The 17,738-nt window shown below is 41.9% G+C and overlaps 2 protein-coding genes across 3 annotated transcripts; one reads left to right on the plus strand and one right to left on the minus strand.

Annotated features, from left to right (window-relative positions):
* Positions 1-1,419: 1,419 nt before the first annotated feature.
* Positions 1,420-7,759, minus strand: LOC123070053 (probable protein phosphatase 2C 52). The gene is made up of 9 exons (XM_044493067.1): positions 7,545-7,759; positions 6,744-7,471; positions 4,559-4,686; positions 4,381-4,479; positions 4,116-4,274; positions 3,157-3,243; positions 2,904-2,995; positions 2,696-2,770; positions 1,420-1,854 (listed from the first exon to the last, which is right to left on the minus strand). Exons 2-9 carry the CDS (start codon positions 7,451-7,453, stop codon positions 1,675-1,677), a joined length of 1,530 nt encoding a protein of 509 aa, XP_044349002.1. The 5' UTR covers positions 7,454-7,471; positions 7,545-7,759; the 3' UTR covers positions 1,420-1,674.
* Positions 7,760-11,812: 4,053 nt separating this feature from the next.
* LOC123070060 (CTP synthase) lies at positions 11,813-17,233 on the plus strand. 2 transcript variants are annotated; one of them, XM_044493085.1, is made up of 21 exons: positions 11,813-12,101; positions 12,980-13,059; positions 13,146-13,232; positions 13,671-13,721; positions 13,836-13,953; positions 14,058-14,114; positions 14,204-14,268; positions 14,413-14,496; positions 14,578-14,628; positions 14,712-14,774; positions 14,853-14,899; positions 14,985-15,054; positions 15,139-15,201; positions 15,289-15,378; positions 15,460-15,498; positions 15,568-15,795; positions 15,987-16,072; positions 16,158-16,206; positions 16,324-16,404; positions 16,487-16,580; positions 16,677-17,233. In XM_044493085.1, exons 1-21 carry the CDS (start codon positions 11,984-11,986, stop codon positions 16,877-16,879), a joined length of 1,824 nt encoding a protein of 607 aa, XP_044349020.1. In that variant the 5' UTR covers positions 11,813-11,983; the 3' UTR covers positions 16,880-17,233. The 2 variants fall into 2 exon arrangements, with proteins under 2 accessions (XP_044349020.1, XP_044349013.1); XM_044493078.1 differs by having other exon boundaries at positions 14,985-15,201.
* Positions 17,234-17,738: the final 505 nt, after the last annotated feature.

Genomic DNA, 17,738 nt, shown 5'->3' on the forward strand with positions numbered 1-17,738 from the left:
ACTAGATGCATCTACCAAACCTCCAAATTTAAAGCCCAAATACAATTCATAGCTCTCGAGAAACGAGGAGACAACAATTCAAATATGCCGTGAACAACCATATGTTTAGCATTGTTCATTGCGCCCCTTCTATCTCTTGATTTGTGGATTTAAGTTCGGAAATAAAACCTTGGGGCATGATAAAATGCATCATGTATCAATGCCATCAAAACAATCCAGTTGTTTTCCTTTTGTGAATTAAGTTATATAGTTCTATGTTTAGATAGCAAGCAAGTTTCATAAGAGGACTCGAATATTGTTGAGAGATCAAGATCCAATATGCATGGGTGGTGCGAGAAATTTCTGTCATGTGCGGCAAAAGAAGTTCCTCTGAAATTGGTGATTCAGGCTTTAACAACCGTCGGTATGAATTGTTTCAAGCTCACTAAGGGTTGTGCAAGAAAATTACAAAAACTATGTCCAAGTACTAGTGGGTGGGGTCTCCGGATAGGAGGGGAATGCATTTGCTATCGTGAGATAAAATGGCCATAACAAAATTTAAAGGAGCATGGATCCGAGATCTTGAGGTTTACAATGATGCTATGCTTGCGAAACAGGCTTGGCGACTATTGGAGAATCCTGATAGTTTATGCGCCCGAGTGTTGCGGTTGCGGGGAAGATACAATGCGGATGGCAACTTTTTTTCAGGCGGGCTGCCCGCAAAGTGCATCACCTACATGGCGAGCGATCATCAAAGGGAGAGAGGCTCTAAAGGAGGGACTTATTCGGCGCATTGGCGGTGGCTGAACAACTGAGGGCTGGCATGATAGATGGATAGTTGGAACTACTTCAATGAGGCCTATCTGTCGTTTGTCTGGCACACCAGTTCATGTGGTGGTTGATTTGATCGAAGAGGATACTCGATGCTGGTACGAGTAGAGATTAGTTGCTGGCAGCCTTGGACATTCCAGACCAAGGTAGAGTTGAGGCCAGTGTGAATGTTGAGAGGCGGGAAGCTCCTGACCCGGGATGGGTCAAAATCAATTGTGATGGAGGTATCGGATTGGTTCAAGGCTGTGCGGGGGCTGGCATGGTCGCGAGAAGCCGGTGCAAAAAGTAAGCACGTGTCAGTCTCAGATTCCTTTGCCATTGAACTGCTAGGAGATGCTTTGCTATTATTGTTGGCTATTGACAGTGGGTTTGAAGTGATCATCAAAACGGACTGTCAGCAGGTGGTGAAGCTTTGGCAATACGGGAGTGACAAGTCTCTATGATACCACATCTTCGGCTGCTCAGGGTCCTCCTCCATCTTCACGAGCCCTAATGCAGCTGCTCATGCTGCGCTGTTGTTCAAGTTCCTAGTACACGTGATTATTTTGGGACCCCTGGTCATCTGATTGTTCCTAACTCGCCTATTATTTTGAATAATAAAGTGCCTAGTGGGCAAATTCTAAAATAAATAAATAAAAACTTCTTAAGAGGAATACGCACTAGCTAGATATATTCTCGTCCATGTACCACTGTATGTAACCAGCACCACAATTTGGTTGTATACCAGTTAACACCATGTACGGAAGTCGCCATCTAGTACCAGCCGCCAATGTACATACAACTCATTCAACAGAGAAAACATCCATCCAGCTGCTGTAAATTTAAAGGCTAACAACAACATGTATAGCGGACGAATAGAAGCAATCAAATTTGATTGCCCGGGGGAGAGATGGGAGGGGAGTCACCACCGCCCGTCTTGCTGTGCTGGAACTTGACGACGACGCAGGTGATGTTGTCGCCGCTCCCACGGCCGAAAGCAGTCTCCGTCAGCTTCCGGGCTGCCGCCTCGGGGTCCTCCTCCATCTTAACGAGCGAGACGGCGTCCTGCATGGAGAAAAGGTGAACACACGATGAGGTTTTCAACAATGAAGATGTAGTACAGTACAAATCTTCAGGAGACAACTAGGATAAGTGGCAGAAAAATCTTTTAGATGCAAGTACAAGTGTAACATAGTCAGATACCAGTTGAAAAACCTTCACAAGGTTGCCCAAAAGAACTATGAGATAAATTCTGTTGGCTACTTACTGATTCTACCAGTCAAAAATCACAAATGCATTCCTTAAAAAACCAATAAAATCACAACTGCACTACTTTTTACTTGATAGGTGGCATTATGTAAAGCACAGAAACTTGCTGCAAAACGTATGTTAATAATCCTCATTCTTGTAAAGCCAGTAAAATGAAAGTTAAAAGAAGGTGCTTAATATATTAAATGCTACTCCCACTGTATCAAAATATTGAACTGCAAAAAGGTTTTATATTTTGATACAGAGGAAGTATTTGGCTTTCACAATAAAGAAAAATGTCAGCAAGCTTAAACGAATTTATGCAGCAATCAATCCAGATGTAAATGGCATATTGCTTTCTTGAATTAGGGAATTATATCTTGTGTACTCTCTCTGTAAAGTAATATAAGACTTTTTAGATCACTGAAGTGTTAAAAAAATCGGCACACTGCCATGATTTTGTGGACCACATATTACTTGCATGGCAATCATAACGAGTCCTGACTACTTGTTGTTCACAAATCACCACTCCACTATGTATGTGCCATAAATCCAACTAAGCTCATATGTCCAACTGAGTTTATTCTACTCTGGTAGACCTTGTGAACAAAGGGATACCTACACCTCTAAACAAGTAATTAAGTAGATAGTAACTAACCTCATTTGGAACCACATCCCACAGCCCATCACTAGCCAAAATCAGAAACTCCAGTTCATCATCTATTTCTTGATCCTGACAAATTAATAAAGGGTCACACAAAAAACCTTGATGACTGATAGTTTGACATATAAGCCATGAAACAGAATATATATATATGTGTGTTTTTTTGCTAGAAACAAACACGAAGTATACAAGCACAAGTTACCTGAATCTCTGGTTCCGCGACAACAAATTGCTTCAACAAGCGGTTGCCAAATGCCCGAGACATTGCAAGTACACCACCAACCCTCCAAGTTCCTGAAAAGCCAATTTGCTACTATCAGATTTTCCAAGCCCCACACTCCAAGAAAATGTTATTTCTTCTGCTAAATAAATAGATAGACTACCCAAATGTTATCCAAATATAAACATATGTAGTTCAGTCAAGTTGGTGCTTCTGTGATGGATGCATGACTTACCAGCCCACATAACAATCCCACCAGCACTCTCAATTCGTTTCCTCTCATCACTTCTGTTTGGCTTGTGATCATCAGAGAGTGCAATAGCTGTGAATAAGAAAACACTATTTTACCAACAATTCAGCACGTACATACATCTGGATTGTTAACATTCACACTGTGCCAAAGAAGTAAGCATGTCCCTTGGACATCGCGACAAGTATCAAGACCTCTGATTTGCTAAGCTTAAGGAAGCTTTTGTTAGTGAAATTTGGATGAGATCAAGAAATAATTTAGCAAGTCCCAAAACACCTCTATGTGGACTAGATGTTAATCGAGTAATCTTATGCTAGGCATATTCAAGTTGGTGCATGTCCAACAACCAACTTCATCAGAAAGCCAGGTTGATAAGAAATGAGCAACAATTGTTCCAGAAAAAGAAGAGTGATCAGTGGTGGTAAGTTGACAAACATGTTTCATGCATCTAGGTTAGTGTTTTCCACTATATTGGTTGCAAATTATTAGACCCACTACATATTGATCATCATAAATATACCAAGTAACTAATGGAAAGCTGTGATGTATGCCTTCCCAGAGTGTACGGCACCGATCTTTCCAATAATAAAAGATGATGACGACTGAACTCAGTAAAAAGAGACATGTGCTACAAATTTTCACAAAATGGAAAATGTCACTATTCTTAATTTGGTGGAAACTATTTAAAGTAATTAGCATTTCACAACAACCATTAATTTACATTCATAACAATATAAACACCAAATGATAGAGAGAGAGTCCTCCAAAACAAATACTTGATTACATCAACACCGTAACTAAACTCAACTGGTAAGAAAGTGCCCTGAACCATAAACCATCCTACTATTATTGTACAGTAACCATGCTAGGCCCTGTTGTGCATGTGCTAACAAATCTAGCTGAATCAAATACTAATCAATGAACAACACATAAGAATCAATCACCTTTGCCCGACTTTGATATTACAGCCCGAGAGTCACCTACGTTAGCCACGTAAAGATGATTTCCAAGCAGAACTGCTGTCGATGCAGTTGACCCATCATCTCTGTGAGTGTTGATTTCAGAATCCAAGAAATCTGAATCAGTTTTTTTATATGTTTCACCTGCGAGTTACCACTAATTAGATAGTCCACACATGAAATATCAAGGAAATGTTGGAAATAGCATTAACAAAATTATACGAGTTACTTTTTGAAAAGAGAATCTTACTTATTGCTAATTTTGTATCTGACATGAATTGTGGGTGTTTCATGAGGTTCTCAAACAAGTGCTCCTTCAAATACTCAGCAGCACGTGAACCCCCATGACCTGCAAGAAAACAAATGGTTTAGACATAGAACCATTGAGGAAAGATAAGAGAAGTCTACAAGAAAAAAGAATCGCCGACCATCAAATATTCCGAAGAGATTTATTTGTTTATCATCAATTTTAGATGATTTTATGTCAAAGAAGTCTTCCATGCTTGCCCTTTTTCCTCTAAAACTTGAATATCCACAACTCAAACTTCCATCATCACTGCAAATCAGTCAAAATCCAAAAATGCCTGTTGTCAAAATTTAGAAACTTATAATTGCATGTATAAGACAAGTAAAATAATTTTGCAAAAACCCTGATAGCAGATGTGTGTAGCCAAAAAGGCTGTCTAATCGAAGTACAGAACATAATCTGTATATGTTAATAGAAATTAGATGCATGTATTTGAATTAGAAGGTGTAGGTTTAACAAATATGGGTGTATGCGATCAGCAACTTGAATCAAAAAAAGGTAATTTCCTTTTTTCTCGAACTATCCAAGGAAGGAGATTGAAACAATATTCTTTAAATAGCAAGACCAGGACCAAGAAATAGAATCACTAGAAGGGAGCATGTTTAAAGAAATAAAAATTGCACAATTTTTAAGAAGATTAAGAAGACACATCAAGCCATTTGGAAAGAAAATTATCTTTAGAACCATTATTTACGATTAAACCAACGTAATCGACAAGATAATTGCAGCTGCTACAAAATGAGTTCAAGATTTATGAAGTTCTGCATTATATAAAGTACACTTATACAAGGAAATAGCAAACTATTCCAGAACCCTGAGACGCTTCATCTCTACTTTTGGGCCATGCATGATTCCAGCAACCACACTCTAAGCTGCTCATCACCAATGTGGAATGGACTGATGTCACAAGAGAGGATGCTGGGTGTAAAAATGGGAGCAAAATGTAGACAAGTCACCAACTAAATGAAGTAGATGTGATGGACTAGTCATGTTACCCTAGAAAAAGGCATATGATTGCTGATCCCACACAACAATTCCAAGCAAAGTTGGTTTGGTTGAAGAAAGTAATACTGAGTTGAGTAGTTGACCCACTTAATGATGAAAACATGCCAATATTCTATTTCTATCTAGATATTGCACGAGCATCTTTAAGACTGATGATGAAGAAATGTTGTATTAACAGCAAATGTTCCTTTTCAAGACATCATTTCCCATATGATATGTTGTTGATTTTTTTTGGAGAATAACTTGCCAAAATCGAATTGAAACATTTTAGTGAAGCTATATTATTCGTATGGCCAAAGAGTAGTTTAAAGAGTACTGTAGAATTTAGATGTATCTCAGTAGCATGTTCTATCATTCTCAGTTGAAAAGCAGCTTCTATATTATGATATTGTGCTTCCGCATATAATATCCTCCTATAATGTTTCTGTCAAAATAAAAATAACGTATTTTCCTTTTTCAGAAGATGGCATCCCTATGGAGAGCAGACCATGAAAACCAGCAAGCAACCAACTGTTAACGCCTTAACAGAAAAGATACAACATTATGCTTTGCAGCACAATTATGCCGTTCACTGCTCTTTGTCTAAAAGTGAGCATCCACTAACCTTTAGCCGCAGGATGTGTGCATACTATGCAACAGGTTCACTGGATGCTACTTCCAGTAAGAAAAATCGAACAAGAGTTTTCGAATTTATGTTGGTTCCATAAAATTGATGTCCTGGTTCATCCCAAGTCTGGAACAATACATAATTCTAAATAGGGAGAGTACTAGAATATTCCGGCCAGAAAAGGGCAGCGCGGACGTATTGCCAAGGCACACCCACTGCCTTCAGTATTGAATCTAAATTGTCGTTTACCGGTATTTAGTGAACCATGTATTTTCATTAAAGCATTTCTTTCCATTTTGCATGGGAGAGGCTAAACACCACACGTAAACTTCGGCTCTCAAAAAACTCTATGGTGATGCCAAAATTGGTAGGGCTAGTCGAGTCGTAACCAAACACACCTTCATAATCCCACAGAGTAACCACCAAGCTAACAAACTGCACACAAAACTTCTTTCAGTTATGATCCTGAATGCAGCATATTGACTCACAGAAAGCTACATTCTGCATCACACACACATGGTCATGCAATTACGTTCTAAGCTCTACCGCACCGCCTTGCATTAAATACATCAGAACACAAGCTGCACATGTAGAGCATTTGAATCAAACAGGCCAACGGTACTTCGCGCCAACAGATGCGAGCACCCACAATCGGCGAAGCAAACGAAGCCGAGGAGTGAGCCAGCATTATTACCTCTTGCAGCCGCCGCTCATGTAGCCGACCTCGTCGACCCTCTCCCTCTCCCTCTGCCGCTCCTTCTCCTTCTTCTCCTTCTCCAGGTCCTGGTCCTTGGGCATGACCAGAGCCGGCACGGCAGCGGCCACAGCAGGCCCTTGCTTCCTCCTCGCCTGCTCCGGCAGCGCCAGCACCGGCGACGACGACACCTCCTCCTCCTCCTCTTCCTCGGATGAGTGCTCCGAGTCCACCATGGCCACGGCCGCAGCCGGCGACACGTCCATGCCGGCCCCCTCCTCCACCTCCATCTCTACTGCTGCGGAGGACACCTCCATCTCCACCTCCACCTCCACGACGCCTGCTCGCACCTCCCGCTCGGGCGAGGAGGCCTCCTCCTCGACCTCCCCCTCCCCCTCCTCCAACTCCAACTCCTCCTCCAGCGGCTGGTGCGCGGGGGTGACCCCGGGCTCCGCCATCGCCTTCCCCTTGGCCCGAAACCTGCGGTACTTCACGGGGTGCCGCACGCCAAGCCGCTTGTCGCTCCCGGGCTTGGACGTCCCCGCCGCGCCCACAACCTCTTCCCGCCCCGCCCCCGCTTCCGGCGCTCTTACCACCCCCGCCTCTGCTACCGCCGACCCCGCCTCCGCAGATGCAGAAGGCGCGGGGATATCCGGCGAACTCTCCTGCTGCTGCTGCTGCTGGTCCTTCACGGCGCCATCGTGAACCATGAGCCAACCTCCAAAACCCTAGAAGCGGCACGCAGAGAGCTCAGATTCAAATCCGCATCCGACGAGCGGGCGAGCGATCTCGGGCACTCACCTTCGGGCCGGATCCGATCGGGCGGCGGGCGGTCGGTCGGGTCGGGGCAGATCGGATCTACGGGGAGCGGCGGCGGGGTGGGTGGGGGTGGGGCGGCGGGCGTGAGCTGGGGTGGGGGGTGATCGGAGCGGAGCGGAGTGTCGCTGCTCTCTGTGCGCGTGCGTGCGTGAGGAGGAGATGAGAGGTGAACAAAAATGGAAGAGGAGAAGCGGCGTTGCGCTACGCCCTACCCCTCCCTACGCTGATGTATTTATTTATTTATTTATTTCCTGTATTTCTTTACGTATTTAATGTGTATTTATTTACTTGTTTTATTTTTGCCTTCCTGTGTGCGTGGTGGGCCAGGGCGGCCGGGAGCACCTGGGGCGTGGGCGACCGGCGGCGGTGTGGGGCTGGCCGGCTCTGGGTCCTGCTGTCAGTGGAGTGGAGTCGACTGGTCCCGGTGGGGACTGGGGAGTGAGGAGGAGCGTGCTGGTCATGGGTCACGGGTGAAACGTGGGCTGGTAATTCTGGATGGGCTACGTAGAAATGGTCAAATGGGCTTTGCCTACTGCGAACTGCCCATGAGCCGGCAGAATTACCAGCACACTAACATCGTACGTGGCCCATCCAGAATTTACTACCAAGCCCATGGGCCGCCAGCCCAGTCTATGCTTTTTCTTATCTATACCTCTATTCACTATAAAAAGATACAAATGGGCAGATCCAATTAATCTCGCCCATCAAATCATGTCAATCCAACGACCTAAACTGCTTCAATGTCGAGCGCTCAACACGTTTAGCGTGCAGTTCATTTCATGCCAAATATAATGTTAATCACATAATAACACGCAAATAATATCCTACTTAATATCCGCATGCACTTAATATACTTCCAAATTAACGTGCATTGAACGTACACATTGACTAGTAAGAGTTTAGAAGCTCCTTTCTATCCACCATGGTTTCGAACTTCAGACTTTCTCAAAGGTTCTTTGAATATTTACTTATTGTTTTCTATATCTGTTTTTCATGTTTTATTTTCTTTTTAGTTTTGGTTTTTCTTCTTTATGAGTATTTTCAAAATTAGGAATATATTTAATATTGTGGAACATAATTTAAATTCTTGAACAATTATTTGTAATCATAAATGGTTTCTCCAATTTTGTGAAAAATTAAACATCCCTAATGATTTTTCATGTTCATGAATATTTTAAAACTTTACAAACATTGTAATAAATACACAAATATTTAAAAAAATCATGAGCAGTTATAAAACTCATGAACATTTAATAGAATTCATGAAAGAAAAATTCATATTCATGAAGGATTTATAAAATCATGAATATGAACATGGTTTAAATTCATGAAATTTTTACAAATTTATGAACATTCTGTAAATGGAAAAAAGTAATTACTAAATGTTTTGTTGAAGTGTTTCATAGACCAACCCTAGTCTTTTCCTACGTACTTTGTCCTCACTCGTGCACATCCAGAATCAACTACTCAGTCAGTCACTCATCCTTAAATTGCTCCAACCCAAGCATGCTTAACTATGAAGTTTCTTTTGGATGGGCTTCCTGATGAAGAAAAATGCACCATGTTGATATGAGTAGTATTCATATTAAGATGGGATGCCACAGGGTCCACTTCGAATAAAATAAACTTTGAAGCTTCCCCATGCCTCTATCCATTGGGAGCTTAGTAATTACAAAACAGAACATTTTCGCAAAATCCATAGATGTTTTCTTCAAAATTGTGAACATTTCTGCAAATCCATAAATGTTTTCTTCAAAATTGTGAACATTTCAATAGAATTTTTAAATAGACGGTATGGAAAAAAATTCATGCTAATGAACATTTTTAGAATTCAAAAACATTTTTTAAATCTGCAAACATTATTTAAAATTCATGAGTATTTTTTAAAAACATGAACAACTATAAAACTCGTGAACGTTTTTTAGAAGTCCTGATTATTTTTACATATTTCTGAAGAATATATAACTAACACTCCTTAAATTCATGAATGTTTTTAAAAAAATTGTAAAACCAAAAATATTAATGTTCTTGAATATTTAAAAGAAACTAAGAAGCATTTTAATAGAATGTTGGTTTCGATCTTGTTATGCTGGACCCATGACCTAACACTTACATGTGGGTCCACTTTGAATAAAAAAAACTTTGGAGCTCTCCTAGCCTCTATTCATAGGGAGCTTGGTAATTGTAATTTTTTTACATTCTAGAACATATTTTTTTGACATTCTGAAACATATTTTAATTCTTGAACTTTTTTCAAAATCATAAATTGTTCTCTATTTTTTAAATTTCATAAATGTTTTGTTGAAAAGTGTGAACATTTTTAAAAAATCCATAAATATTATTCATATTCGTGATTTAAAAAAAATAAAAATTAGAAATCCATGAAGATGATTTAAAATTCATTCCGATTTTGTAAAAATATTGTGAAAAGGATATATTACTCATGAACATTTTTTGGAATTCATGAATTTTTTAAAAATTGCAAGCATTTTTTAAATTCACGAAAATTGAAATTCTAGATTTTTTTATAGTGTTTGGTATTCAAGACCCACAACCCGGCAAGCGCTTAGAGGTGGGGTACACTTCAAATAAAAAAACTGTGATGCTCTTCTAGGCCTCTATTCCTTGGAGCTTAGTAACTATAAGGATATACAGTCTTGTATTAGCACGAAACCCAAATCAAGATCTAAAATTGCAATCAAGTCCATAACATCATCGTCGCCGCACATATGCGCTCTAACAACCACTAGGGATGGACCACTTGGGATGGTCGGACAACAACCCTGCTAGCTCCAACAGCAAACTGCAAAGGAGAAATGGATGGACTCCTGAGCCGTCTGCAACACTACTCCTCAAAGGCGCCAAGCCAAGAGGAGATGAGTATGTGTTAGTAGACGCGTTTGCTCTCTCGAAGCTGCCCTTCACTAGTAGAGTAATTGACAAACCGAAGAGACCGAAAATTGAATTCACTTCCATGGCTAGCGCTAAGCCATCATTTCGTGATTATATCTGACATAACACATGTTGCATTTCCTTAGTTGGATCTGCTCTCGCGTGCAGTTGTTGCTTTGAGCTATTTATTTAGTCGTCAATCGATAGTGATTCGTCATCATTCGAAGAAAATGGCAGGCGTTGTACCTCTTCCAACAACATCGATGAGTACGGACATCTTCATAATCGCCAAATCCAAGAGTTCCACTCGATTTATACATTGTCACCCTCGCGTTGCTGGTGCAAAGAGCATAGTGGGGGACGACCTCTAGCAACTTCTGATCCAGCCAATTCTAGCGACCAACCCTTCGACAGCCAAAATCGCAAGGAAGATCACAAGAAGAACGAGAGCAAGCTCCAGAGTCAATTTATGTAATCGCAAAAGGAAACCTCAAAACATCACAAATCCTATGGCGAACACACCCTCCTCCATCCACTGCCCCGGTCGGAGACAACTGCGAAGGAGGGAGGGAGAAGGGTGGTTGATTTTTACAGCATTGAGCCAAACTCCTTAAGCTAAGATACACTAGAGAGGAAAGGCAAAGTGTGCAGGGGCATGTGCTCGAAAAGCTCTTTGAAACAAAGCCCTTTTGTTGCAACTTTGACTAACATCGCCTTTGCCTAAGAGAAGAGGAAACCGATGTCCATGACTTATGGGTAGGAGGACGAGAGCGAACTGGAACAAATCAATGAGCTGCGACTTTGATACTAACTTTGTAAAGTTTGAGGTGATAATGAGCCATGAATGATAAGCTAGTTAAAGATGAAATTGCAAGTCAAACATATCGATACTAATGCTTCTTCGAGTTTGTTTCGAACATCCGAAAAAACAAGCACGTTGAGCTAGATGTTTGATCCGTCATCCGAGATCTCAATTACATTTGTTTGTCATGACCACAGTATCATAAACAACCATCCTACATGGACATGTCGCATAAGTTTTCTTTGTTTTTGTGTGTTTCTTATCTTGGTACTGCCGATTTCACGTGTATTTCATACGAAGACACGATTTGATTCGTACGAAGGCATAGTTTGTTTTTCCGAGACGTGGTTTTGAAAAAAACCATAGGTTCCTTCCAAATACTAGAATCATCATAATTTTGATGGTCCTCTGAAAAAAAGTTTCACATTCTAGGGTCAAACATAAAGTTTCACCATTCAAAAGGGGTGGAAATATAAGACCCTTTCCAGATTCGGAAGAAATAGGGAGGGGATGGAGGGGGAAAGGTTTTCGGGGGTATAAATACCGGGAGAGAAGCCCTCGTCTCGTCTCTATCCCCTGCGCCGTTCCCCTCTCCCTCTCGTGACGGCTGCGCGCTTGAACCCCCCACCCCGCACACACTCGCGCCGGACCCGACGAATCGCGGCGGCGGAGGGCGGCGGAGGAGGAGGCGGTGACGGAGGGAGAGAGAGACAGGCGGCCCGGCGAGATGAAGTACGTCCTGGTGACCGGCGGCGTGGTGAGCGGCCTCGGAAAGGGGGTGACGGCCAGCAGCATCGGCGTCGTGCTCAAGGCCTGCGGCCTCCGCATTACCTCCATCAAGATCGGTACGCGCCCCGCCCCCTCCTCGCCCCCCCGCGCCCCGCTCCGCCGAGAGAGAGACTCGATACTGGCGGCGGCGGCCGCCGCCGCCGGCCCGATACGTTTCTTTAGATTTCTTTTCCCCTCTTTTCCCGAGTTTGTTACACGGGGGTCGTCCTAGATCGAAATACCCCGATTTTCGAGGGGATTCCGCCGTCCCCGGGCAGCAATTTCAGGCGAGGCCCGTCACCCGTCCCCGTCCAGGGGGCTCCGCATTGGGGGACGCCGCTGGCGCGGCCTTGGGATTTTGAACGGTGCTGAACAGTAGCAGCGGTTTCACCCGGCACCAGCCAACCTTTTGTTTCGCATGCCCGTGATTTGTCCATGGATCATATTGATGTCAATCTGGAAAGGATCAAGAATTAGCTGGGTTTGGTCCTCAGTGCTGTTGTATCTAATCTAAATGGTACAAGGTGGCCAGGATAAGTTTAAAGAACCACCACTAGGTTTATCCCTCCATTTCTTGTTTCTGTGCTGGAGGCCTTGTGTGTTCCGGAGGGATTCTCGATGCGTTGTCGCGGCGCCACGCAGGCCCGGTTTAGATTTCTACCATTCCAGCATCCAACCATTGGCGATACACGTAGGGTACACGTTGGATAAACTCGGATTAGTTTGTTTATGCTATTCATCGTTTGATAGTTATTGGTTTCTAGTTAACTACACCCTTCTTTCTCTTGGCTCGTTGTGGCTATTTGTTTATGTTATTGCCAGGAATCATCATTTCGAGTAATTTTTGTGTTGTAGCGTTGGGGCAATGCTGGCTATTGCCTGGCCGGATGCTTTGACTGATTACTTCTGTTCTTGCAAGGTTGGCATCTTCTGATTGTATCATTCAAATGTGCAGATCCTTACCTTAACACTGATGCTGGAACCATGTCTCCTTTTGAACATGGCGAAGTGTTTGTTCTAGATGATGGTGGCGAGGTATTAGAATCTGCTATATGACTAAGTCATTGATGTTTTAATGCTCGCACAGATCTGTTCATTTGATATGGCTTAAATCATTGCAGGTGGACTTGGATCTTGGAAACTATGAGAGGTTTCTAGACATTAAGCTGACACGGGACAATAACATAACTACTGGAAAGATCTACCAGGTGTGCAACTACAACCTACCACCTCTTGCTTAATGGCAATGTCAAACTATAGCTGGGTCGGATAATGGACATGCTGAATCATTGGCTGTATTTCAACATCACTGCAATTTATTAATCTCAACAGTATGACTTGGTCATACAAGGTCATTAGCTTCTTATCCACTTTCCTTGTTACATAGCCATCAAACATAATTTAATTTAATAAAGCTTCGTACATTTTGATGTTGACATCTTGTAACAGCTTAGGATATAAAAAAACTTGTTTTCTCATCCACCTTTATATTGAATGTGCAATATAACTTATACTTAAGCATATGAGTAAGTGAGAAACTCAGAATAGTGGCATGTAAAACATGTGCATTTGTAAATATGTGTTGTAAAAGTTGCAAAATAGTCTGATCTTGCTTGTTTATTTAACTTAATATATTTTTATGGCAGTCTGTTATTAATAAAGAAAGAGAGGGAGAATACCTGGGAAAGACTGTGCAGGTGCAAGCCACTTCCTCCAGACTCATCTTTTTTTTTCTTACTTGAAATTGGCAACTAACATTGAACATTTCTTGGGAATCTAATATGATCAATCATGTTTTCCTTTTAATTAAGGTTGTCCCACACATTACAAATGCCATACAAGATTGGATTGAGCGCGTTGCAATGGTTCCTGTTGATGGCCAGGAGGGACCTGCCGATGTCTGTGTTATAGAACTGGGTGGCACTATAGGTGCAAGAGATAACTTTTAACATTTTGTTCATTTTTAAGACTCTTTCTTTGCTTACAATTCATTTTGGAGTTCTAATCTTCTGTAACTTAATGATGTGCTGCAGGGGATATTGAATCCATGCCATTTATTGAAGCTCTAGGTCAATTCTCCTATCGTGTTGGTAAGGAACTTGCATGTTACATTAAAAAGATAAACTTCTACATGGTGGTACTAATATCATTATTTCCATGTTCTTTATTTATTTGCCAGGTGCTGGTAATTTCTGTTTGGTACATGTCAGTCTGGTTCCGGTATTGAATGTTGTCGGTGAGCAGGTAAGTAAACTTCTCACTTCTCAGTCAGTTCATAATGCCAGTCTTCGCTTTGCTAGTTGTGGCTTGGTGTTGTGACTAAGGCACTAAGCATAACTAACATCATATTTAATATACTATGTTACGTATGGCTTGTTGTTATTGTAGAAAACTAAGCCAACTCAACACAGTGTACGTGGTCTGAGAGGACTTGGTCTCACGCCAAATATGTTAGCTTGTCGCAGTACTAAGGTTAGTCAACGGACCTGTCCAACTTACCATGTGTTCTGACCCGTATTGATTTATTAACTTCGCATGCTTTATTGGTGACAGGAGCTAGAGGAAAATGTGAAAGAAAAACTCTCCCAGTTTTGTCATGTGCCGGTATTGAAATTGTCCTTTTCTAAACGGATAATGTATATGTGCAGCTGATCGCTCTTGTTGATAATGAATTCTTTTGGTTGCAGGCCGCTAATATTTTCACCCTATATGATGTTTCGAACATTTGGCACATTCCTTTGCTGTTACGGGTATAGCACATCTCATTATTTATGTATAAATGTATGTTTTCCCCATGCACTATATGATATTTTCATTTTCCATTTCAGGACCAGAAAGCACACAATGCTATCCTTAAAGTTCTGAATCTTGAAAGGTTTGTTTTCATGTACCTTATTGTGATTTTCTTCCAAAGATGGCATGCTGACATGGTATCTGAATCCTCTTTCCCATGTTTGCAGTGTTGCCCAGGAGCCGAAGTTGGATGAATGGGTGGCAAGGGCCACTTTATATGACACCCTACAGGATGAAGTTGGTTTCTGTTTGACCTTTGCAATTGTTTTATCTGTCTGGAAACCTTTACTTAGGGCCGCTTGTACTGTACTGTTGTTTCAGGTGAGGATTGCCATGGTTGGAAAGTACACTGGTCTGTCTGATTCGTACCTTTCTGTGTTAAAGGTGAGATGATCATTGTGGTCATTGGTTCAGTCTTGTTGTTAAATCTGTTTATTGTTGTCCAACATTTTTTTCTGCATTCTTTTGTAGGCACTTTTGCATGCTTCTGTCTCTTGCCACAAAAAACTTGTTGTAGATTGGGTTGCTTCCACTGATCTTGAGGATTCAACTGCTTCTGAGGTTTGAACTACACATAGTATGCAGTTACTTTAGTCTTTTCTTTACTGCATTTCCTCACCTGTCCGTGGTTAAATTTTATAGGCGCCTGATGCTTACAAAGCAGCATGGACTTTATTGAAGGTAGGAGTTTATGCCCTTAAATACTGTCAAATTTACAATTTGTACGTGTCTGACAAATTTTCATCCCAGGGCGCTGATGGCGTTTTAGTGCCCGGTGGCTTTGGAGACAGAGGTGTTAAAGGGAAAATGATGGCTGCTAAGTATGCCCGTGAAAACAATGTCCCCTATCTTGGCATATGCCTTGGCATGCAGCTTGCTGTTGTAGAGTTTGCACGCCATGTTATGAAATTCCCTGATGCGGACAGCACAGAATTTAATCCCAATACGAAGACCCCATGTGTTATTTTTATGCCAGAGGTAATCTTCAAGCACACACACACAACACACAACCTCCACCCATAACTTCAACAACTTGCAGGGGAAATTATTTATCTGCAGACCTGTGGCATTTTTTCTGTATACAACGTATTGCATTTAGTTTTATTTTGAAACTGGAAACCGCCTTGAGCTCACATATGGTTCCTTACAATTTAATAATATTTTTTTAGGGTTCAAAAACACATATGGGTGGGACCATGCGCCTTGGATCAAGGAGAACATTTTTCAAGGTTACTGACTGCAAATCTGCCAAGCTGTGAGTGCAGTGCATGTTCTCTGTTATAGTTGTCTGGGTTGACACTACTCCTTGCCCACTCATGAGTTTTGTTTTGATCACTCAGCTATGGTGATGTCAACTATGTAGATGAGAGGCATCGGCACAGATATGAGGTCTGTAATAATCTTTGCTCAGTCATATCGATGTCTAAATGCTTTGGATGCGTTTAACATGGTCTTTGTTCCCTTTTTGACCACTTCATTGTTTTGTTTTAAAATGGGTGTCTGCAGGTAAATCCTGATATGGTGCCAGCATTTGAAAATGCTGGACTTCAGTTTGTTGGCAAGGACGAGACTGGACAGAGAATGGAGGTATGTATAATAACAGAACCAAGAATCTTACTTGTGCTTCACCATGCTAGTTGATTCACCATTATAACTACCATTTTTCTAGATCATTGAAATACCTGATCACCGGTTCTTTGTCGGCGTCCAATTCCATCCGGAGTTCAAGTCAACGCCTTCAAAACCTTCACCTCCATTTGTCGGTAAGCTACTCGACACTTACTGGAAACTATCTCGGTCCGGTGGGGAAGCTACAGCAAACACTGACAATCTGCTCAAACATCCACACATGCCTGCAGGACTAATCGCTGCAGCATGCGGACAACTGGACCAGGTGCTGCAGGACAGCTGCAATGGCCATGTGGTTGCGGCTAAACACAAGCTCGGCGACAGCTTCTCGACACCCCTAGTACACCAGAACGGGCACGCGCAGAAGCAAGCCAATGGTGGTGTAGCAAATGGAACCTGCCATGCCAACGGCAATGGCAGTACCCATGGTTAGCACGCCGCGGGTTTCGCCAAGGGGATCATCTCGCCTGTCTTCTGTGGTCCTCATCGTCCCGTCGACTGCGACAACGGCTGAGCAACTTATCAGCAGGGCCGGCGGCCCTACAAGAAGGGCGACGGTCAGAGCCTAGGAAAAAAAATAGAGGACTAGCATTTTATACATGAGCACCTTTGTATAGTATTAGGTTCTGTGCTGATATGCAGCCGAATGTTTTTGATCCTTGCGTGTGGACTAAATAATAAGCTAGACATCTTAGAAGGTTTTAGTTGTCGAGACAGAGCCCGGGTGGTTGGGTGTGTACTTTGATTTCCTTTAAGAAACTTATGGTTACTGTTTCTTCCCAGTTAATTCCAGTTTCTTTCTCTGTTTGTAGTTTGTAGAGCTAACTAAGATAAGCTTCTTTGCATTCAAATTAAAAGTATTTGGGTCAGTCACATGGCAGTACAGCACTTTTGTTGATTGGAATGCTTTAACCATATTTATGTTGATCAGATTATGTCGTTTCAATATAACGGTTTTACATGAAAAGAACATCCAAGCCAAAATATTCTTATAATAGCATAATTCACTCGAGCATTATTAATCTATGAGCATGTTTGGTTAATATCCACACATTGCCAAACTTTGCTGCCAATGTGGCAGTGGCTTGTGGTTTGTTTGTTTCACTGTCATAGTTGTGCCCTGCCACATTTTTTTAGCAGCATGCCCTACATTTCATAACCCGATATCTTAGATTCTTGTGAATCAAAGAGGAAGAGTTTTCTCAATATTTTTATTTTAGTCATAATAGATTTTTAAAATCCAATTTTCATGGTTCGTACCAAACCATAAGTTAACCCACAAAAAGTTAATA

Source organism: Triticum aestivum, chromosome 1A (genome assembly GCF_018294505.1).
Source record: "Triticum aestivum cultivar Chinese Spring chromosome 1A, IWGSC CS RefSeq v2.1, whole genome shotgun sequence".
NCBI classification, from domain to species: Eukaryota; Viridiplantae; Streptophyta; class Magnoliopsida; order Poales; family Poaceae; genus Triticum; species Triticum aestivum.

Coding starts and splice junctions, on each gene's coding strand:
- LOC123070060 (XM_044493078.1), top strand. CDS start 11,984: ATGAAGTACGTCCTGGTGACCGGCGGCGTGGTGAGCGGCCTCGGAAAG. Junction 14,115..14,203: donor TCAATTCTCCTATCGTGTTG/GTAAGGAACTTG, acceptor TTTATTTGCCAG/GTGCTGGTAATTTCTGTTTG. Junction 14,629..14,711: donor CCCAGTTTTGTCATGTGCCG/GTATTGAAATTG, acceptor TTTTGGTTGCAG/GCCGCTAATATTTTCACCCT.
- LOC123070053 (XM_044493067.1), bottom strand. CDS start 7,453: ATGGTTCACGATGGCGCCGTGAAGGACCAGCAGCAGCAGCAGCAGGAG. Junction 4,480..4,558: donor TCTCTTCGGAATATTTGATG/GTCGGCGATTCT, acceptor GTTTTCTTGCAG/GTCATGGGGGTTCACGTGCT. Junction 2,996..3,156: donor TGGGATTGTTATGTGGGCTG/GTAAGTCATGCA, acceptor TTGGCTTTTCAG/GAACTTGGAGGGTTGGTGGT.